Consider the following 24,025-nt stretch of genomic DNA (forward strand, 5'->3'; position numbering starts at 1 on the left):
TGGCGTGTCTGTTTTAACCTTCCGACCTGTCATGTGACAGACCCCAACTTGAGAGTGGCGTGTCTGTTTTAACCTTCCGACCCGTCATGTGACAGACCCCAACTTGAGAGTGGCGTGTCTGTTTTAACCTTCTGACCTGCGATGCAACAGACTCCAGCATGAGAGTGACGTGTCTGTTTTAGCCTTCCAACCTGTCACATGACAGACCCCAGCATGAGAGTGACATATCTGTTTTAGCCTTCTGACTTGTCACATGACAGACCCCAGCGTGAGAGTGGCGTGTCTGTTTTAGCCTTCTGACCTGTCACATGACAGACCCCAGCGTGAGAGTGGCGTGTCTGTTTTAGCCTTCTGACCTGTCACATGACAGACCCCGACGTGAGAGTGGCTTGTCTGTTTTAACCTTCTGACCTGTCACATGACAGACCCCAGCGTGAGAGTGGCGTGTCTGTTTTAGCCTTCTGACCTGTCACATGACAGACCCCAGCGTGAGAGTGGCGTGTCTGTTTTAGCCTTCTGACCTGTCACATGACAGACCCCAGCGTGAGAGTGGCGTGTCTGTTTTAACCTTCTGACCTGTCACATGACAGACCCCAGCATGAGAGTGGTGTGTCTGTTTTAGCCTTCTGACCTGTCACATGACAGACCCCGACGTGAGAGTGGCGTGTCTGTTTTAACCTTCTGACCTGTCACATGACAGACCCCAGCATGAGAGTGGCGTGTCTGTTTTAGCCTTCTGACCTGTCACATGACAGACCCCGACGTGAGAGTGGCTTGTCTGTTTTAGCCTTGTGACCTGTCACATGACAGACCCCAGCGTGAGAGTGGCGTGTCTGTTTTAGCCTTGTGACCTGTCACATGACAGACCCCAGCGTGAGAGTGGCGTGTCTGTTTTAGCCTTCTGACCTGTCACATGACAGACCCCAGTGTGAGAGTGGCGTGTCTGTTTTAGCCTTCTGACCTGTCACATGACAGACCCCAGCGTGAAATGGTGTGTCTGTTTTAGCCTTCCAACCTGTCACATGACAGACCCCAGCGTGAGAGTGGCGTGTCTGTTTTAGCCTTGTGACCTGTCACATGACAGACCCCAGCGTGAGAGTGGCGTGTCTGTTTTAACCTTCTGACCTGTCACATGACAGACCCCAGTGTGAGAGTGGCGTGTCTGTTTTAGCCTTCTGACCTGTCACATGACAGACCCCAGCGTGAGAGTGGCATGTCTGTTTTAGCCTTCCGACCTGTCACATGACAGACCCCAGCGTGAGAGTTGCATGTCTGTTTTAACCTTCAGACCTGTCACATGACAGACTCCCGAAGTGCAAGTGGCATGTCTGTTTTAACCTTCTGACCTGTCGATGACAGACTCCAACATGAGAGTGGACGTGTCTGTTTTAACCTTCCAACCTGTCACATGACAGACCCCAGCGTGAGAGTGGCGTGTCTGTTTTAGCCTTCTGACCTGTCACATGACAGACCCCAGCGTGAGAGTGGCATGTCTGTTTTAACCTTCCAACCTGTCACATGACAGACTCCGAAGTGCAAGTGGCATGTCTGTTTTAACCTTCTGACCTGTGATGTGACAGACTCCAACGTGCGAGTGGCGTGTCTGTTTTAACCTTCTGACCTGTGATGTGACAGACTCCAACGTGCGAGTGGCGTGCCTGACGTGTCTGGGAGCCATGGTGAGCCACCAGCCCCCCCTGATGGAGGTGCTGCACATCGTGCAGTCGCCAACGCCCCCTGTTGGCATGACTACATCCTCCACCTTGGGCATTACCTCCCTTACCTCCACCACCCTCAACGACTCGGGTAATGCAGGCTTTTGAACGATAACTATAACTGAACGAAAAAATATGCGCACACAGATAGGACAGACACACGATATAGATGCACATGCATGCATAGGTAAATTATTTTATTACAGTGTGTCACATCACATAAGTGGCCAGATAGGACAGACAGACAGACGATATACATATACACACATACATGCATACATACATTATTTTTTGTGTCATGTGAATGAATGAATGATATTGATACTTATATATCGCCTATCCTCAGTCGGAGACCAAGCTCTAAGCGCTTTGAAAAAGGAGTCATTTGCACAACAGGCTGCCTACCTGGGTAGAGCCAACTGACAGCTGCCACTGGGCGTTCATCATTCACTTCCTGTGTCATTCAGTTCGGTTTCAGTCATGCACACATACACACTCAGACAATTTTACGTGTATGAGCGTTTTGTTTATTTACCCTGCCATTTAGGCAGCCATACTCCGTTTTCGGGGGGGGGTGTATGCTGGGTATATTCTTGTTTCCATAACCCACCGAACACTGACATGAATTACAGTATCTTTAACGTGCGTACTTGACCTGTGTGTGTATGTGCATGAAGGGGGTTCAGGCACTAGCAGGTCTGCATATTTGTTGGTTGACCAGGTTAATGGCACCTCTGTGTTTTCTGGTTGTGTCCCAGTTTCAGTTTCAGTTTCTCAAGGAGGCATCACTGTGTTCGGACAAGTCCATACACACTACACCACATCTGCTAGGCAGATGCTTGACCAGCAGCATAACCCAACATAGTCAGGCTTTGAGTGCATGCTTATATATTTGTGTACTTATCAGAGTGAATTGCCAGAGGACAACACTCTCATTGCCATAGGTTCTTTATCAGTGCGCCAAGTGCGTGCAGCACATGGGACCTTGGTTTATCGTCTCATCCAAAAGTCTTGATGCTCAGTTTGATTTTCCAGTCAGACAGGGAGGGCGAGAGTGGGATTCGAACCCACACTTTCACGGACTCACTATATTAGCAGCTGAGCATCTTAACCATTCCTCCACCTTCCTCCTGTGTCCTGTCAGGCATTGACAGTCACAGCGCCTCCTCAACGAGCAGCGTCAATGCCACAGAAATTTCCGGAGCCGTTCCCATGGCGATGATGCCGTCTGTCAGTTCATCCGATGCCGGCACTCCTGTCTTGGGTGCTTCCTCGCCTGGCATTCAGACACCTGTCTTCAGCGACCAGGTAAAGGATCAAAATGATCTGCGTAAACTATGACCAGTAAACATTAAGATAGCAGAACACTGAGCCAGGCTCACAAGAAATTCTGGGGGTAATACCCAGTGTGCACATGCATACTGTACTCAGGTTTAGTTGCTGTGGAGAGGGGTAGAGAGAGAGAGAGTTTACAGGCTTCTTCTCTTTCAGACACAATAATTTTGTGTGAAACCATCGTGTATGTGTATTATATATTGCATGGTTTTGAAAATGTTCCAGCATGCCAGTGGGAAGAAGACTGAATAAAAAAGATGAGAGAAAAGGAAAAAGCAAGAAAAAAAAAAGAATAAAAATAACTGATAATAATGATCAGAATGATAACAGTACATTTATACATAGCTTTCATACCTCTTTACAATAACATGTCAGTCAGACACAAGGCACACAAGAACACACACACACATGCATGCTCCTATGCATGCGCACAAACACACACACACTTGCATGTAAGCGGCGCACGTGCACGCACACACTCACACACACACACACACACACACACACACACACACACAGAACTCCTGGGTCAATATATGAGCTGACCTGCTAGTGCCTGAACCCCCCTTGTGTGCATACGCACGCAGAAGATTAAACACATGGATCTTTAATTTGTGTATTTGATCTTCTGCGTGTGTATACACACGAAAAAGGGTGTTCAGGCACTAGCAGGTCTGCACATATTGTTGACCTGGGAGATCACAAAAAATCTCCAACCTTTACCCACAGGGATTTGAACACAGGACCCTCAGATTGAAAGCCCAACTGCTTTTAACCACTTGGCTATTGCACTCGGTAGCTACAGCTGATGAAGGTGGAAGAAGAAAATTGTATTGTAGTACTTTTTTTTTTTTTTTTTTTTTTTTTTTTTTTTTTTTTGCTGCCCAATCATCTGCACCGTTTCAGTGGGATTACTCCCACGCCACTCATTTAGATTCCCCATACACGGCCACACCCGGGTTCGTCCGTCGCAGTTCCAGCGTCGGCAGTCCACAGGGAACCATCGATGTTAGGTCGCCAGGAGGCCACACACCAGAGGAGACCCTGCACTGCTGCTGAGCCACTTCGGTGGTGTTCAGTGGTGCCTTTTCTGTTTTAACGTACTTAGGACACCACCTACTAAGCCCCCTACTAACGACAATAATGGCTTAGTCGTGGAGCCAGACTGAGTGAACGTCCCTCCCAGAGTGGAGACGTAGTACTCTTTTTTGTTTTGTTTTTTTGTTTTAACAAATTTCTCTGTGTGGAATTCAGGCTGCTCTCCCTAGGGAGAGAGCACCACCCATTTTTTAAATTTTTTCCTGCCCGCAGTTTTTTTGTTTTTGTTTTTCCTATCAAAGTGGATTTTTCTACAGAATTTTGCCAGGGACAGCCCATTTGTTGTCATGGGTTCTTATCCGTGCACTAAGTGCATGCTGCACGTGGGACCTCAGTTAATGGTCTCGTCCGAATGACTGGCATCCAGACCACAACTCAAGGTCTAGTGGAGGGGGAGAAATTACTGGCGACTGAGCCATGATTGGAACCAGTGTGCTCAGATTCTCACGCTTCCTTGGCGGACGCATTACCTCTAGGCCATCACTGGTGTCGTGGCTGTCCTTCAGATGCTGCAGGCTCAGGCACAGGGCACATCCTGGCTGATCAAACTTTGCCTGAAGAACATCCTGCCACAGCCCGTGCACGGCAACCACAGCAACGGGGTGGGGGGTGTTGCTGGCAGTAACGGTGGTGGTGGTGGTGGTGGAGGCAAAGGGGAGGAGACAGGGGGGACCACTGTGGAGCCACTTCCTGTGCGGCTGGAGTCGCTGCAGGTGCTGGCCACGCTGTGCAAGGGTTACTTCCCTGTCATCAGGTGAGCATCAAGGCCGGGCAGAGGGGGTCGGGGTGCAGGGGGCGTGGGGGATATGCTTGTGGTGGTTGTCGTTGCTGTTGTGTGTGTGTTGGTAGTGGTGGTGGTGTTGTTATTGTTGTTTCATTATGGCGTTGTCACGGTGTGTAGTTGATGATATTGTTATTGGTGTGTATGTGTTTGTGTATGTGTCTGTGTATGTGTGTGTGTTTGTGTATGTGAGTTGTTTTTATATATATGTATGTGTGTGTGTTTGTGTATGTGTCTGTGTGTGTGTTTGTGTATGTGAGTTGTTTTTATGCGTGTGTGTGTTTGTGTATGTGTGTTTGTGAGCGTATGTTTGAAGGTGGCTCTGGGTGGGTGGAAGAGAGTTTGTGTGAGCTGCCATTGTTATCTGTGATTGTTGAGTGTAGAGCACATGTGTAATTCCTCTGTTTGAGGCCAGCAAGCCGTGTTGAGGTTCGTGCCCACTACATAGGGAGTTAACGCCATGTAAGCACTGTGTTATATAGTATTTTCATTATCAGTGGTGGTGCGTGATGTGTACAGGAGTGAGCTGCAACTGATGCGGGGGCTGACCCACACACTGTTTGGACAATACATTACAGTGCTGAGTAATACAACACAATACAAGGCAATGTGATACAATGCAGTACAAAGCAGTATAATCAAATACAACACAATTCAATACATTACTGTGCAGTATGATACAATGCAATACTGTGCAATATGATGCAATGCAGTTCTGTGCAATATCATACAATGCAATTCTGTGCAATATCATACAATGCAATACTGTGCGATACAATGCAATACAATGCAATGCAGTCATATATGATATCATACAGTACAGTACAGTACAGTAGAATACAGTACAATAGAATACAATATGGTACAATACAATGCAGTACAGTACAATACAATACAATACAATACAATACAGTGCAACACAGTGCAGCACAACATAGCACAAAACAACACAGCACAGCACAACACAGCACAGCACAGCACAACACATTGTGTCATGAAGTTTGTGGTGTGTACAGGAGTCAGCTGCCCCTGATGCAGGGACTGATACTGGCATGCTTAGAGGACCCTGACTCCACCATCAAGCTGCATGGCTGTAAGGTGAGTCAGCTGGTGTTGGTGTGTGTCCTGTGCTGTAAGGTGAGTCAGCTGGTGTTGGTGTGTGTCCAGTGCTGTAAGGTGAGTCAGCTGGTGCTGGTGTGTGTCCTGTGCTGTGAGGTGAGTCAGCTGGTGTAAGTGTGTGTCTTGTGCTGTAAGGTGAGTCAGCTGGTGTTGGTGTGTGTCCTGTGCTGTAAGGTGAGTCAGCTGGTGTTGGTGTGTGTCCTGTGCTGTAAGGTGAGTCAGCTGGTGTTGGTGTGTGTCTTGTGCTGTAAGGTGAGTCAGCTGGTGTTGGTGTGTGTCTTGTGTTGTAAGATGAGTCAGCTGGTGTTGGTGTGTGTCCAGTGCTGTAAGGTGAGTCAGCTGGTGTTGGTGTGTGTCCTGTGCTGTAAGGTGAGTCAGCTGGTGTTGGTGTGTGTCCTGTGCTGTAAGGTGAGTCAGCTGGTGTTGGTGTGTGTCTTGTGCTGTGAGGTGAGTCAGCTGGTGTTGGTGTGTGTCCTGTGCTGTAAGGTGAGTCATCTGGTGTGTGTCTTGTGCTGTAAGGTGAGTCAGCTGGTGTTGGTGTGTGTCCTGTGCTGTGAGGTGAGTCAGCTGGTGTTGGTGTGTGTCTTGTGCTGTAAGGTGAGTCAGCTGGTGTTGGTGTGTGTCCTGTGCTGTAAGGTGAGCTGGTGTGTGTCTTGTGCTGTAAGGTGAGCTGGTGTTGGTGTGTGTCCTGTGTTGTAAGGTGAGTCATCTGGTGTTGGTGTGTGTCTTGTGCTGGTGAGTCAGCTGGTGTTGGTGTGTGTCTTGTGCTGGTGAGTCAGCTGGTGTTGGTGTGTGTCTTGTGCTGTGAGGTGAGTCAGCTGGTGTTGGTGTGTGTCTTGTGCTGTAAGGTGAGTCAGCTGGTGTTGGTGTGTGTCTTGTGCTGTAAGGTGAGTCAGCTGGTGTTGGTGTGTGTCCTGTGCTGTAAGGTGAGTCAGCTGGTGTTGGTGTGTGTCTTGTGCTGTAAGGTGAGCTGGTGCTGGTGTGTGTTGTGTGCTGTCCTGGCAGAGGGCGTTTTGTCTGCTGTCTTCTGTTTTTCTTTTGTTTTTGGTGTGTGTTGTTTGAACCACATTGATAGGGGCATTTATCAAAGTGCTGATGTGGCTGTTTATGATAGATTTCTAACTGCACTGATGTGGCTGTTTATGATAGATTTCTAACTGCGTTGATCTGGCTATTTATGGTAGATTTTTAACTGCAGTGATGTGGCTGTTTATGGTTGCTGTTTATGGTAGATTTTTTAACTGCGTTGATATGGCTATTTATGGTGTGTGTTTTTTACTGCGTTGATGTGGCTATTTATGGCAGATTTTTAACTGTGTTGATATGGCTATTTATGGTAGATTTTTAACTGCGTTGATGTGGCTGTTTATGATAGATTTCTAACTGCGTTGATGTGGCTATTTATGGTTGATTTTAACTGCATTGAAATGGCTGTTTATGGTGGCTTTTTAACTACATTGATGTGGCTATATATTTATGGTTGTTTTTTCAAGCTACATTAATGTGGCTATTTATGGTAGATTTTTAACTATGTTGATGTGGCTATTTATGGTAGATTTTTTAACTATGTTGATGTGGCTATTTATGGTAGATTTTTAGCTACGTTGATATGGCTGTTTATGGTAGATTCAGTACTGCCTAGGTGTGGTAGATTAAAAACTACGTAGGTGTGGCTATTCATGGTAGATTCAGAAGTGGCTAGGTACGGTAGATTTAAAACTACGTTGGTGTTGTGGCTATTTACAATAAATTCAGAGCTGGCTAGGTTTGGTAGATTTTTAATCCTATTGATGTGGCTGTTTATGGTAGATTGAGGAGTGGTTACGTAGGGTGGGGTTTTACTATACTGGTGTGTGTAGGAGGAAGGTGGCAGACGGGATAAGACCCTCATCTGCCAGTTCAGTGTCTGTGAGGGTCTGGGTTCGAATCCCACTCTCGCCCTTTCTCCCAAGTTTAACTGGAAAATCGAACTGAGAGTCAAGTCATTTGGATGAGACGATAAACCAAGGTCCCCGTGTGCAGCACGCACTTGGCTCACTGAAAAAGACCCCATGGCAACGAGAGTGTTGTCCTCTGGCAAAATGCTGTAGAAGAAATCCACTCTGATAGGTACAGGAATATATATATGCATGCACTCAAGGCCTGACTAAGCATGTTGGGTGATGCTGCTGGTCAGGCATCTGCCTAACAGATGTGGTGTAGTGTGTATGGATTTGTCTAACCTCAGTGATGCCTCCTTGAGAAACTGAAACTTTGCTTCCATAACATTATCATGGAGGGGGCCTGGGAGGGTCCGGGGGTGGGGGTGGGGGGGTGGGGCAGAATAACCCCCCTTCCTTTTTTCAATAGATCAATTTAACTAGTAGCAAGGGGTCATTTCCACCTGGTGGAGGGGTTTCATCTTGACTAGCTACAAATGGCCCTGGCAGTCATATGAGGCTAGCCTCGAATTACCCTGGGGGTAAAAATAGTTGGGGGGGTGTTTGAGGCTCTAGCACCGCCCCCACCTCATGCTCCACCCCCCTGTGACCAACTACAAATGACCCCTGAGGGTCATTCAAGGCATGCCAAGAATGACCTGGGGGTAAACTCCAGCAGGGAGTTTGCGGGGGGAGGGGGTTAGGGGGCAGTTTGACAGCAGTGACAGTAGCGGTGTTTGTGATTTGGACTGTGTTCAGGTTCTGGAGGAGCTGGGCAGCGTCATGATGGACATGCAGGAGAAACACGGCCCCCCTGTGCCGTCCACACTTCCCCTGACAATGCTACAGGTATGTGTGTGTTGTGTGTGGTGCTGTCACCCTGACTGTGTTACAGGTGTGTGTGTGTTGTGTGTGGTGCTGTCACCCTGACTGTGTTACAGGTGTGTGTGTGTTGTGTGTGGTGCTGTCACCCTGACTGTGTTACAGGTATGTGTGTGTTGTGTGTGGTGCTGTCACCCTGACTGTGTTACAGGTATGTGTGTGTGTTGTGTGTGGTGCTGTCACCCTGACTGTGTTACAGGTATGTGTGTGTGTTGTGTGTGGTGCTGTCACCCTGACTGTGCTACAGGTATGTGTGTGTGTTGTGTGTGGTGCTGTCACCCTGACTGTGTTACAGGTATGTGTGTGTTGTGTGTGGTGCTGTCACCCTGACTGTGTTACAGGTATGTGTGTGTTGTGTGTGGTGCTGTCACCCTGACTGTGCTACAGGTATGTGTGTGTTGTGCGTGGTGCTGTCACCCTGACTGTGTTACAGGTATGTGTGTGTTGTGCGTGGTGCTGTCACCCTGACTGTGTTACAGGAGTGTGTGTGTGTTGTGTGTGGTGCTGTCACCCTGACTGTGTTACAGGTGTGTGTGTGTTGTGTGTGGTGCTGTCACCCTGACTGTGTTACAGGTATGTGTGTGTGTGTTGTGTGTGGTGCTGTCACCCTGACTGTGTTACAGGTATGTGTGTGTGTTGTGTGTGGTGCTGTCACCCTGACTGTGCTACAGGTATGTGTGTGTTGTGTGTGGTGCTGTCACCCTGACTGTGCTACAGGTATGTGTGTGTTGTGTGTGGTGCTATCACCCTGACTGTGTTACAGGTGTGTGTGTGTTGTGTGTGGTGCTGTCACCCTGACTGTGCTACAGGTATGTGTGTGTTGTGTGTGGTGCTGTCACCCTGACTGTGCTACAGGTATGTGTGTGTTGTGTGTGGTGCTGTCATCCTGACTGTGCTACAGGTATGTGTGTGTTGTGTGTGGTGCTGTCACCCTGACTGTGCTACAGGTATGTGTGTGTTGTGTGTGGTGCTGTCACCCTGACTGTGCTACAGGTATGTGTGTGTTGTGTGTGGTGCTATCACCCTGACTGTGTTACAGGTGTGTGTGTGTTGTGTGTGGTGCTGTCACCCTGACTGTGCTACAGGTATGTGTGTGTTGTGTGTGGTGCTGTCACCCTGACTGTGCTACAGGTATGTGTGTGTTGTGTGTGGTGCTGTCACCCTGACCGTGCTACAGGTATGTGTGTGTTGTGTGTGGTGCTGTCACCCTGACTGTGTTACAGGTATGTGTGTGTTGTGTGTGGTACTGTCACCCTGACTGTGCTACAGGTATATGTGTGTTGTGTGTGGTGCTGTCACCCTGACTGTGTTACAGGTGTGTGTGTGTGTTGTGTGTGGTGCTGTCACCCTGACTGTGTTACAGGTATGTGTGTGTTGTGTGTGGTGCTGTCACCCTGACTGTGCTACAGGTATGTGTGTGTGTTGTGTGTGGTGCTGTCACCCTGACTGTGCTACAGGTATGTGTGTGTTGTGTGTGGTGCTGTCACCCTGACTGTGCTACAGGTATGTGTGTGTTGTGTGTGGTGCTGTCACCCTGACTGTGCTACAGGTATGTGTGTGTGTTGTGTGTGGTGCTGTCACCCTGACTGTGCTACAGGTGTGTGTGTGTGTTGTGTGTGGTGCTGTCACCCTGACTGTGTTACAGGTATGTGTGTGTTGTGTGTGGTGCTGTCACCCTGACTGTGCTACAGGTATGTGTGTGTTGTGTGTGGTGCTGTCACCTTGACTGTGTTACAGGTGTGTGTGTTGTGTGTGGTGCTGTCACCCTGACTGTGCTACAGGTATGTGTGTGTTGTGTGTGGTGCTATCACCCTGACTGTGTTACAGGTGTGTGTGTGTTGTGTGAGGTGCTATCACCCTGACTGTGCTACAGGTATGTGTGTGTTGTGTGTGGTGCTGTCACCCTGACTGTGTTACAGGTGTGTGTGTGTTGTGTGTGGTGCTGTCACCCTGACTGTGCTACAGGTATGTGTGTGTTGTGTGTGGTGCTGTCACCCTGACTATGCTACAGGTATGTGTGTGTTGTGTGTGGTGCTGTCACCCTGACTGTGTTACAGGTATGTGTGTGTTGTGTGTGGTGCTGTCACCCTGACTATGCTACAGGTATGTGTGTGTTGTGTGTGGTGCTGTCACCCTGACTGTGTTACAGGTATGTGTGTGTTGTGTGTGGTGCTGTCACCCTGACTGTGTTACAGGTGTGTGTGTGTGTGTTGTGTGTGGTGCTGTCACCCTGACTGTGTTACAGGTGTGTGTGTGTGTTGTGTGTGGTGCTGTCACCCTGACTGTGTTACAGGTGTGTGTGTGTGTTGTGTGTGGTGCTGTCACCCTGACTGTGTTACAGGTATGTGTGTGTTGTGTGTGGTGCTGTCACCCTGACTGTGTTACAGGTATGTGTGTGTGTTGTGTGTGGTGCTGTCACCCTGACTGTGTTACAGGTGTGTGTGTGTTGTGCGTGGTGCTGTCACCCTGACTGTGTTACAGGTGTGTGTGTGTTGTGCGTGGTGCTGTCACCCTGACTGTGTTACAGGTGTGTGTGTGTGTTGTGTGTGGCGCTGTCACCCTGACTGTGTTACAGGTGTGTGTGTGTGTTGTGTGTGGTGCTGTCACCCTGACTGTGTTACAGGTGTGTGTGTGTGTTGTGTGTGGTGCTGTCACCCTGACTGTGTTACAGGTATGTGTGTGTTGTGCGTGGTGCTGTCACCCTGACTGTGTTACAGGTGTGTTGTGTGTGGTGCTGTCACCCTGACTGTGTTACAGGTGTGTGTGTGTTGTGTGTGGTGCTGTCACTCTGACTGTGTTACAGGTATGTGTGTGTTGTGCGTGGTGCTGTCAACGGAAGGGGCATCAGCAGCAGTGTCTGCACCTAGTCAGCAGTGACGCAGTTGCGTTAGATAAGATGTTATTCCCCAAAGCCAGTAAAGACATTGCAAATACATAGACATAGAGCTGGAACAAGCAGAAGCTTATGGTGTGATTCATAAACAATGTGTACGCATTGAACACAAAACACAGCAGGAGCATTATAAGGAACATTAAATATATATGAAATCATGGAAGATTCTGAAAGGAAAAGCAGACAAAGACCCCCCCAAGAAAGGAAAAGAGAAGAAAAAGTTGTATCATCTATATTATATGTATAAACCACTGCAGCTTATGTGAGAATAAATTCCCAATCTTAAAAAAGAAATTAGGTCATGTGGCTTATACAACGATGAGCTCAGTAGCCCAATACAGTATTTTCAGTGATGTGAGAATTGTTTTCCACATCACCCAGGTATGGCAGCTGTGGCATGTGTTGTTGGAGTACACATGGTGATGTGAGTGATGTTTTCCACATCACCTCTGTTCTGACACAGGGACTATGGAGTACACAGAGATGTCAACTGTTAGGATTTAACCATATTTTGTTACACTCGATCGCAGTTTGTTCCTAAGGAGTTCATTTTCGACTACAAAGCATGGTCACATGCTTTCCTGTCACAACATTACCCAGACGCTCTCGACTTACCGATCACGTGGCCAGGGCAGTCACTACTAACCTTGGTCTCACGCGATAATACTCAGTTAATCGCGTGCATGGTTACATTGGAACAGCATTGAGTGGACCAATCAGCTTAATCGTTTGCCCTAACAAGAGAGAACGTGGCGGAATCAAGTTACATCTCAGTCAAACAGCGTCTGTGCCTGGTGGGCAAAGCTATGGAGTGTTTGTATGCCTTGAAGATGAAATGTACGTTTGCTGATGTGGCTTGGAGTCTGAGCGTTCTTACCAAATTCAAAATGTTCCTACCTTCTTCTTCTTCTTCTTCTGCGTTCATGGGCTGCAACTCCCACATTCACTCGTATATACGCGAGTGGACATTTACGTGTATGACCGTTTTTAACCCGCCATGTAGGCAGCCATACTCCGCTTTCGGGGGTGTGCATGCTGGGTATGATCTTGTTTCCATAACCCACCAAACGCTAAAGTGCATACTTGATCTTCTGCTAGCGTATACACACGAAGGGGGTTCAGGCACTGGCAGGTCTGCACATATGTTGACCTGGGAGATCGTAAAAATCTCCACCCTTTACCCACCAGGCGCCATCACCGTGATTCAAACACGGGACCTTTAGATTGAAAGTCCAACGCTTTAACCGTTCGGCTATTGCGCCGGTCAAAAAATGTTCCTACCAAATTTCCTGATTGTTCCTTCAAACACTTGACAGGGGTTGGCATCTCTGGGTGTGCACAGTGATGTGAGTGATGTTTTCCACGTCACCCAGGTGCAGCAGCTGTGGCAGGCAGTGTTGGAGTACACATGGTGATGTGAGTGTTCTCCACATGTCCCATGTCCCAACACAGGAAGTACACATGGTGATGTGAGTGTTCTCCACATGTCCTGTCCCAACACAGGAAGTACACATGGTGATGTGAGTGTTCTCCACATGTCCTGTGTCCCAACACAGGAAGTACACATGGTGATGTGAGTGTTCTCCACATGTCCCATGTCCCAACACAGGAAGTACATATGGTGATGTGAGTGATGTTCTCTACATGTCCCATGTCCCAACACAGGAAGTACATATGGTGATGTGAGTGATGTTCTCCGCATGTCCCATGTCCCAACACAGGAAGTACACATGGTGATGTGAGTGTTCTCCACATGTCCTATGTCCCAACACAGGAAGTACATATGGTGATGTGAGTGTTCTCCACATGTCCCATGTCCCAACACAGGAAGTACACATGGTGATGTGAGTGTTCTCCACATGTCCTATGTCCCAACACAGGAAGTACATATGGTGATGTGAGTGTTCTCCACATGTCCCATGTCCCAACACAGGAAGTACACATGGTGATGTGAGTGTTCTCCACATATCCTGTCCCATCAGAGGAAGTACACATGGTGATGTGAGTGTTCTCCACATGTCCTGTCCTATCAGAGGAAGTACACATGGTGATGTGAGTGTTCTCCACATGTCCTGTCCCAACACAGGAAGTACACATGGTGATGTGAGTGATGTTCTCCACATGTCCTGTCCCAACACAGGAAGTACACATGGTGATGTGAGTGATGTTCTCCACATGTCCCATGTCCCAACACAGGAAGTACACATGGTGATGTGAGTGTTCTCCACATGTCCCATGTCCCAACACAGGAAGTACACATGGTGATGTGAGCGTTCTCCACATGTCCTGTCCCAACACAGGAAGTACACATGGTGATGTGAGTGATGTTCTCCACATGTCCAAGGTGCAGCTGATGTGGCAGGCAGTGCTGGATGGCCCCCTGTTGGACATCCTGAGTGGACCCACCACCACCAACCCTGTCAGGGCCAGTGCCTGTGACTGTATCGCTACTGTGGGCCCTGACATCTTCACCTGTCTCTCGGTCAGTGTGTTGTTGTGATGATGATGATGATGAGTGCCTGTGACTGTATCGCTACTGTGGGCCCTGACATCTTCACCTGTCTCTCGGTCAGTGTGTTGTTGTGATGATGATGATGATGAGTGCCTGTGACTGTATCGCTACTGTGGGCCCTGACATCTTCACCTGTCTCTCGGTCAGTGTGTTGTTGTGATGATGATGATGATGAGTGCCTGTGACTGTATCGCTACTGTGGGCCCTGACATCTTCACCTGTCTCTCGGTCAGTGTGTTGTTGTGATGATGACGATGATGATGATGATGATCAGTACCTGTAACTGTATCGCTACTGTGGGCCCTCACATCTTCACCAGTCTCTTGGATGATGATGATGATGGTCATGATGATGATGGTCATGATGATGGTAATGATGATGATGATGATAGTAATGGTGATGATGACAGTGATGGTAATGGTGATGATGACAATGATGGTAATGGTGATGATGGTGATGATGACAATGATGGTAATGGTTATGATGGTGATGATGACAATAATGGTAATGGTGATGATGATAATGATGGTGATGATGACGATGATGGTAATGGTGATGATGATGGTAATGGTGACAATGATGGTGATGATGATGATGACAGTGATGATGATGGTAATGGTGACAATGATGATGATGACAATGATGGTGATGATGATAATGATGGTGGTGATGGTGATGACAATGACAACAATGATGACGACGATGGTGATGGTGATGGTAATGATGATGGTGATGTTGATGATGATGATAATAATGGAAATGATGATGATGATGACAGTGATGATGATGGTAATGGTGAGGATGACAATGATGATGGTGATGATGACGATGATGGTAATGGTGACAATGATGGTGATGATGATGACAATGATGGTGATGGTGATGACAGTGACAACAATGATGACGACGATGGTAATGGTGATGATGATGATGACAATGATGGTGGTGATGATGATGGTAATGGTGATGATGATGGTGATGATGACAATGATGGTGATGATGATAATGGTGATGACAATGACAACAACAATGGTGATGATGATGATGATCTGTGACTGTGATTGCACAAGTTAATTTCCATGTGGATTACTAAAGTGTTTTTGATTTGATTTGATTTGTATGGCTGTTGTGGGTCCTCACATCTTCACCAGTCTGTCAGTCAGTGGTCATTTGTGATGATGGTGATGGTGATGATGATGATGCTGATGATCAGTGCCTGTGACTGTGTGGCCAGTGTGGGTCGTCACATCTTCACCAATCTGTCAGTCAGTGGCGTCATTGTGATGATGATGGTGAAATGAAATGAAATTATGGTGCTTAGAGCCTCGCCGACCACTAAGGCCATCTCAAGGCTATCGCCACGTTAATAACTACTACAAGGATAAAAAAAACAACAACAAACAATTAAAACGAGTCACCACTTCAAACTTTCCACTCCAAAGTTTAAAAAAAAAAAACTTCCATAGTTTAAAACCTTCAAATCTGGTTTAAAATGTTCACTTCTTTTAAGAAGTCCATCAACGCCCACGGAGGGACATCACGAAACAAGGTCTTCAAAGAAACCGCCGTGTGATGTCTGTGTCTAACGTCATGCAGATCCCAACAGTCAAGGAGCATGTGTTTCATGGTGAGAGGCTCATCACAGGGAATACATTGATGATTAATAACAGTGATAATAATAATGATGATGATAGTTGTGATGTGTCTGTGTGTTTTGTGATGTTGACAGAAGGAGCAGCAGCAGCAGTGTCTGAGGCTGGTTCTCCAGCTGACTCAGTGCTCAGATCGTCTGGTGGTGTCCGCCGCAGTCAGGGCATTGGGGATCTTCGCTCTCTACCCCTGTCTGTCACCTGTGAGTGGGTGTGGGTGTGTGGGGGTGGGGTGGGTGGGGCTGTGTGGGTGTGTGTGTGGAGGGGTGGGGGGGCTGTGTGTGTGTGTGTGTGTGGGGGGAGGGTGTGCGTGTGTATGTGTGGGAGTGTGTGTGTGTGTGGAGGTGGGTGTGGAGGTGTGTGCGTGTGTGTGTGTGGAGGTGTGTGTGTGTGTGTGTGGAGGTGTGTGTGTGTATGTTTGTGTGTGTGTGTGTGTGTGTGGAGGTGTGTGCGTGCGTGTGTGGAGGTGTGTGTGTGCGTGTATGGAGGTGTGTGTGTGTGTGTGGAGGTTGTGTGGAGGTGTGTGTGTGTGGAGGTGTGTGTGGGTGGAGTTTGTGTGGAGGTTGTGTGTGGGTGTGGAAGTGTGTGTGGAGGTGTAGGTGTGTGTGTGTGGAGGTGTGTGTGGGTGTGGAGGTGTGGGTGTGGAGGTGTGTGTGTGTGTGGAGGTGTGTGTGGGTGTGGAGGTGTGTGTGGGTGTGGAGGTGTGTGGGTGTGGAGGTGTGTGTGTGTGGAGGTGTGTGTGTGTGGGTGTGTGTGTGTTTGTTGTGTGTGTGTGTGTGTTCTTTTTTTGGGGGAGGGGTGTTAGAGGTGTGTGTGTGTGTTTGTGTGTGTGTGCATATGTCATGTACGGGCATGACTCCTTTTACCTCGCCATATGGGCAGCCATGCTCCATTTTTGGAGATAGTAATTCCATTCTTTGGGTTTTCATATTTTAAAAGAATCAAGGCAGCCAGGAGAGTTCTGATCAGTGGTATGAAATTCATCAGTAAATGGAGTGATAGTAACAGTCCAATGGAGAAAGCTGTCTGAATCTCGGGCACAGAAATCTGTTGTGATAAGACATAGCACACTACAGTACAGGTCATTGTAATACTTCTTCGTTCGTGGGCGGCAACTCCCATGTTCACGTGTATGTACACGAGTGGCCTGTTACGTGTATGACCGTTTTTACCCCACCATGTAGGCAGCCATACTCCGCTTTCAGGGGTGTGCATGCTGGGTATGTTCTTGTTTCCATAACCCACCGAACGCTGACATGGATTACAGGATCTTTAACGTGCATATTACGCACGAAGGGGGTTCAGGCACAAGCAGGTCTGCACATATGTTGACCTGGGAGATTGGAAAAATCTCCACCCTTTACCTACCAGGCGCCGTTAGCAAGATTCGAACCCAGGACCTTCAGATTTAAAGTCCAACGCTTTAACCACTCGGCTATTGCACCCTTTCAGTGTGATACAATACATCACCTCGTTTTCAGGATGTGACCTTTGTGGCTGACGCGGCCAATGCCATGCTGAAGTGTCTGAGCGTGCCCAGCATCAACGTGAAGATCAAGGCCGCCTGGTCGCTAGGCAACCTCTGTGACGCTCTGGTCGTCAACAAGTGAGTCCACCCACCCTCCTCTCCTGTCTGCTGTCTGTCTCTCTCTCACAGTCAGGCTTCATGATGACAGTGATGATGATGATAATAGTAATAATGATAAAAGTGATGATGATGATGATGATTATTCTTCTTCTTCGTTCGTGGGCTGCAACTCCCACATTCACTCCTATGTACAGGAGTAGGCTTTTACGTGTATGACTGTTTTTACCCCGACGTGTAGGCAGCCATACTCCACTCTTGGGGGTAGTATTAATGATAGTGACAAGAATGATGATAATGGTAATTATAATGTGCTTTGTCACAATCAGGCTTAACTCAGGATTTTCATAGAGAAGTTGACGGGCGCAATAGCCGAGTGGTTAAAGCGTTGGAATGTCAGTCTGAGGGTCCCGGGTTCGAATCACGGTGACGGCGCCTGGTGGGTAAAGGGTGGAGATTTTTACGATCTCCCAGGTCAACATATGTGCAGACCTGCTAGTGCCTGAACCCCCTTCGTGTGTATATGCAAGCAGAAGATCAAATACGCACGTTAAAGATCCTGTAATCCATGTCAGCGTTCGGTGGGTTATGGAAACAAGAACATACCCAGCTTGCTTTGCACTTAAGGGGATTTAAGAATTAATCCCCGTCACCCCCTTGTCAATAGACCCTTACAGGTAATGACAATAAAAGTGTCAAAGCGTCAAAAAAAAAAAAAAAAAAAAAAAAAAAAGAACATACCCAGCATCCACACCCCCGAAAACGGAGTATGGCTGCCTACATGGCGGGGTAAAAACGGTCATACACGTAAAAGCCCACTCGTGTGCATACGAGTGAACGCAGAAGAAGAAGTAGAGAAGTTTATTCCAGACGATTCAGTATTTCTAGTCTGCCAAAAGAACCCATGAAAGTGCTTGATATTTAAATCCAGGGAGAGAAGAATAAACTAGCTCAGTGTGGTTCAGACCTGCATTGGTATTGATACAGCCTTCACCTTCACCTATCCCAGAAACCAGTGGAAGGTTGTCAGGGCAACGCAGGTGGTTTCTAGGCCAGTTTTCTCCGTCAGTTCCTTCCTGTCTCTCGCAGCTCTCTGAATCTGGGAAATTTATGCAATCCACATCACTGAGGATAAAACATGTGAGCTGATACAGTGTTTAGCATGTATTTGTATCATGAATCGGTGTTCTTATTGGAGCATGGGAATATGATCAAACCTTTGTGTAAGTCTGTAAATATAATGACTACCCTGTTTCAGAGCTGTCACTTTTTATTGGCAAATCTGTCAACAGTTTCTCCTTCAGAGGGTATGTTCTTGTTTCCATGACCCACCGAACACTGACATGGATTACAGGATCTTTAACGTGCGTATTACACACAAAGGGGGTTCAGGCACAAGCAGGTCTGCACATATGTTGACCTGGGAGATCCGAAAATCTTCACCCTTTACCCACCAGGTGCCATTACCGAGATTCGAACCCAGGACCCTCAGATTGAAAGTCCAACGCTTTAACCACTTGGCTTTTGCACCTGTCCAACACAACACAACACACAACACAACACGGTATGTGTGTGTGCAGAGGGGGTGTTAGTCTATCGTCAGCTATTGTGAATTCTTATTTGACTAGTTTTAATCTCTTCTTATGTTGCGCATGATGATTTTATGCCAGTGTTTACAACAAGACTGTGATTGCACAACTTAATTTCCATGTGGATTAATGAAGTGTTTCTGATTATTGATTGATTGATTGAACACAACACAATACCTCCTGTTGCCAGGGACAACCAGGACGTGGGCTTCATGGACCAGTTCTCGGACATGTTGCTGTCGACGATGCTGACAGCGGCTAGCAACGCTACACAGGAGAGCGACAAGGTGAAGTGTAACGCAGTGAGGGCCGTGGGCAACATCCTGAGATACCTCCCTGCCAGGAGCCTGGGTGAGGGGCTGTGTGTGTGTGTGTGTGTGTCCTTGTGTGTGTGTGTGTGTCTCTGAGAGAGTGTGTGTGTGTGTGTGTGTCTGTGAGAGTGTGTGTGTATGTGTGTGTGTCTGTGAGAGTGTGTGTGTCTGTGTGTCTCTGTGTCTGTGTCTCTGTGAGTGTGTATGTCTGTGTCTGTGTCTCTGTGAGTGTGTATGTCTGTGTGTGTGTCTGTGTGTCCTTGTGTGTGTCTGTGTCTGTGTGTGTGTGTTTGTTTCTGTGTTTGTGTCTGTGTGTGTGTCTGTGTCCTTGTATGTGTGTGTGTGTGTCTCTGTGTGTGTGTGGTGTGACAGAGAGCGAAAAGGTGAAGTGTAACAAGAAGTGGGCAGCATCATCCACTGCTGAGCCACAGTCACACAAGAACTGAGCCACATTGAGCCATAGTTACACAGATGTACATGTTCACACTGTAGACAGAGTGATGACAGATGTACATGTTCACACTGTAGACAGACAGAGTGATGACAGATGTACATGTTCACACTGTAGACAGACAGTGATGACAGATGTACATGTTCACACTGTAGACAGACAGAGTGATGATAGATGAACATGTTCACACTATAGACAGACAGGGTGATGACAGATGTACATGTTCACACTGTAGACAGAGTGATGACATGTACATGTTCACACTGTAGACAGAGTGATGACAGATGTACATGTTCACACTGTAGACAGACAGAGTGATGACAGATGTACATGTTCACACTGTAGACAGACAGAGTGATGACAGATGTACATGTTCACACTGTAGACAGACAGAGTGATGACAGATGTACATGTTCACACTGTAGACAGAGTGATGACAGATGTACATGTTCACACTGTAGACAGCGATGACAGATGTATATGTTCACACTGTAGACAGCGATGACAGATGTACATGTTCACACTGTAGACAGAGTGATGACAGGTGTACATGTTCACACTGTAGACAGACAGAGTGATGACAGGTGTACATGTTCACACTGTAGACAGACAGAGTGATGACAGATGTACATGTTCACACTGTAGACAGACAGAGTGATGACAGATGTACATGTTCACACTGTAGACAGAGTGATGACAGATGTACATGTTCACACCGTAGACAGACAGAGTGATGACAGATGTACATGTTCACACTGTAGACAAGAGTGATGACAGGTGTACATGTTCACACTGTAGACAGACAGAGTGATGACAGATGTACATGTTCACACTGTAGACAGACAGAGTGATGAAAGAGGTACATGTTCACACTGTAGACAGACAGAGTGATGACAGGTGTACATGTTCACACTGTAGACATAGTGATGACAGATGTACATGTTCACACTGTAGACAGAGTGATGACAGGTGTACATGTTCACACTGTAGACAGACAGAGTTATGAAAGAGGTACATGTTCACACAATAGACAAACATTGTGTTGGCAGGGAAAAGTCACATGGTGGAGGCTGTGTCCAACAGTGTCAAGGTCATCATCAAAACCATGAACAGCGGGCCTATGAAGGTCAGGGATTCTTCTTTCCTTCTTTTCTTCATTTGTTTTTTTTGGGGGGTTTTCAACCCTTGCACAGACATCCACACACCCACTCATGCACACATGTACTCACCACATGCATGCATGCACACACACACACACACACACACACACACACACACACTCGCACACTCGCACACGCACACGCACACACGCATATTTCAGTATTTAGATCTGTCAACATAAGAAAATATAAAGGGCTTGTTTGTGTTAATATCTTTAATCTTTATAAACCTAGGCACACACACTCGTTGACACATGCATATGCGTGGAGTGTGGAGTGATGGCCTAGAGGTAACGCGTCCACCTAGGAAGCAAGAGAATCTGAGTGTGCTAGTTTGAATCACGGCTCAGCCACCAATATTTTCTCCCCCTCCACTACACATTGAGTGGTGGTCTGGACGCTAGTCATTCGGATGAGACAGTAAACTGAGGTCCTGTGTGCAGCATGCACTTAGCACACGTAAAAGAACCCACGGCAACAAAAGGGTTTTTCCTGGCAAAATTCTGTAGAAAAATCCACTTTGATAGGAAAAACAAATAAAACTGCACACAGGAAAAAATACAACAAAAAAAAAGGGTGGCGCTGTAGTGTAGCGACACACTCTCCCTGGGGAGAGCAGCCTGTATTTCACAAGGAGAAATCTGTTGTGATAAAAAGAAATACAAATATACAAATACAAATGTACAAATATACATACGTACACATACGCACAGACACAGACATACACACACACAGACACAAACACACACACACACACACACACACACACACACATACACAAACACACACACACACACACACATACATACACACACACACACACACATACACACACACACACACACACACACACACACACACCTGATAAACACCATGCAGTCAAGAGTGTGGTGCAGAGCTGAGTGCAGGAAGAAGTGAGGAGTAACTGTACTGTGCGGTGTTACATGTTACAGGTTCGCTGGAACAGCTGTTACGCCATGGCCAACATGATGAGGAACCCCCTGCTGTTCACCAGTCAGCCTGCCTGGCTGGTCAGTCATTCTTCCGTCATGACAGCCACTATGTCTCTCTCCCTCTCTCTCTCTCTCTCCCTCTCTCTCTCTCTCTCTCTCTCTCTTACAGATCTCATACTTCTACACATTTAGTAAAGAATTATCTTTTGTTTAACATGGAAAGATATCTACGAGTTTTATTAACAAGATTTAGATTTGGCATTTCTGAAATTCATATGCACAGATATCGTTATAAGATTGTTGATCACACAGAGAAGTTGTGTCCTTTGTGCAAGCTGTCAAATGAAGATGAAGTGCATTTTGTTTTGATGTGTCCTGTGTTGCATGGATTTCACGTAAGATTTATTCCAAAGAAATATTATGAACGTCCATGTTTGTTTAAATTATGTTTATTGATGGCATCATCTGATGATGGTGTCATACGTAATCTCGCATTGTATTTACACAGAGCTTTTAAGTCAAGAGAAACGGTATTATCATAATTTCTTTAACTAACTGTGAAAATGGTGAATTGTTTACAGATAGTATGGTGACATCTCTATACTGTATTATCGCCCTTCATTCATATGGGGCTATGGCCTTGAGTGAATAAATCATCTCATCTCAGTCTCTCTCTCTCTTACTGCAGAAGCTCAGACAATGAGACAAAGGTACATAAGTCATAATGGTATCAACAGCATAGAAGACATTTAATTATAGTCAGTACAGAAGTTGCTGTTTTACTTGGACAAAACAGAAAACATAACATTGCATACTTGAGTGCATTGTTGAGGCAGTCTGTATTGGTTTGATATATTTTTTGAATGGATGGTCGAGTCAGTTCCCATTCGTTTTGTTATTTTATTATCATTACATTTTTGTTTTTCTTTAGTTACGTTTCGTTGAGTTTTTGTCAGTATGTGACTTAAGTGTTTCCAAGTATTGCATATTTTCTTAGAAAATAGTTAGTAAACTGACTGAAGGGTTCAGAGAACAAATATAGTTTGTTTGTTTTATTGTTTTTTTATGTTGTTGCCCCCTTGTCAAAAGACCTTTCTTGGCAATGACAATAAATAATTCCAGTGTCCAGTTCCAGTGTCCAGTGTCTCTCTCTCTCTCCCCCCCCCCTCTCTCTCCCCCCCCCCCCTCTCTGTCGGTCTCTCTGTCTCACTCTCTCTCTCTCTCTCTCTCTAAGCACACACACACACACACACACACACACACACACACACACACATGCGCATGCACACACACACACATACATACACACACACTCATTCACACTCACACACATACAAGCATACACACACTCTATATATATATCTCTCTCACTATTTTTTTTCTTCTCCTTCTAAAACTGAACACTACTACTACACACACACACACACACACACACACACTCGCACGTATGTATGCATGCAGACTTGCATGCACATTCCTTCTAACCAGTCAACACCCTGACACACCAGGACAGAAAGTTAGAATGACATTTTGCACACACACACACACACACACACACACACACACACACACACACACACACACACACACACACACCCCTCAAAACCCATCTCATCCATCCTCATAGAATGAACTCTGTGACACAGTGGGACTTGCGCTTGCGGCTGTGAAGACATCCCGTCCGCCACAAACTTACCATGTACATTTGTCAGGACAGGACTTCGAACAGGATTTTCTTCATGTCTTGTTTATCCATCACTGTTATGTATTGTGGCTTGTTCCAAGTAATACACTGTTGGAATCAACAGGACTCTGTGCTGACGGCTCTGGCCCAAGTGGTCAAGGACTGCAAGAACTTCAAGGTTCGAATCAATGCTGCCCTGGCGCTGTCCGTTCCTGGCCACCGCTGCCACTATGGCCAGGTGGCGCTCTACGTCATGGTCTGGCGCAGTCTGGTGGAGGCTTTGAAAACAGCAGACGACATCACAGATTTTGCCGAGTTCCGGTACAAAGAGAGTTTGACGGAACAGGTAAGGCATTAGTGATGTTTGCTGAATTCCCCTACGAAGACAG

The 24,025-nt window shown here is 46.8% G+C and overlaps 1 protein-coding gene across 2 annotated transcripts in view; it reads left to right on the forward strand.

Moving 5' to 3' along the window:
• LOC143274595 (HEAT repeat-containing protein 6-like) overlaps window positions 1-24,025 on the forward strand; it is a 51,500-nt gene that overhangs the window by 19,076 nt on the left and 8,399 nt on the right. Inside the window, exons 12-23 of one of the 2 annotated variants that reach the window (XM_076578456.1) lie at window positions 1,636-1,806; window positions 2,860-3,023; window positions 4,655-4,902; window positions 5,946-6,027; window positions 8,727-8,816; window positions 14,087-14,224; window positions 15,984-16,106; window positions 17,385-17,509; window positions 19,268-19,428; window positions 20,889-20,965; window positions 21,953-22,030; window positions 23,761-23,982. In XM_076578456.1, coding sequence (XP_076434571.1) covers window positions 1,636-1,806; window positions 2,860-3,023; window positions 4,655-4,902; window positions 5,946-6,027; window positions 8,727-8,816; window positions 14,087-14,224; window positions 15,984-16,106; window positions 17,385-17,509; window positions 19,268-19,428; window positions 20,889-20,965; window positions 21,953-22,030; window positions 23,761-23,982 — 1,679 coding nt within the window. The remainder of the gene's footprint in view (window positions 1-1,635; window positions 1,807-2,859; window positions 3,024-4,654; window positions 4,903-5,945; window positions 6,028-8,726; window positions 8,817-14,086; window positions 14,225-15,983; window positions 16,107-17,384; window positions 17,510-19,267; window positions 19,429-20,888; window positions 20,966-21,952; window positions 22,031-23,760; window positions 23,983-24,025) is intronic. The other variant, XM_076578457.1, reaches the window with a different exon arrangement.

The sequence above is a fragment of the Babylonia areolata genome, chromosome 29 (assembly GCF_041734735.1).
Source record: "Babylonia areolata isolate BAREFJ2019XMU chromosome 29, ASM4173473v1, whole genome shotgun sequence".
Taxonomy (NCBI): domain Eukaryota; kingdom Metazoa; phylum Mollusca; class Gastropoda; order Neogastropoda; family Buccinidae; genus Babylonia; species Babylonia areolata.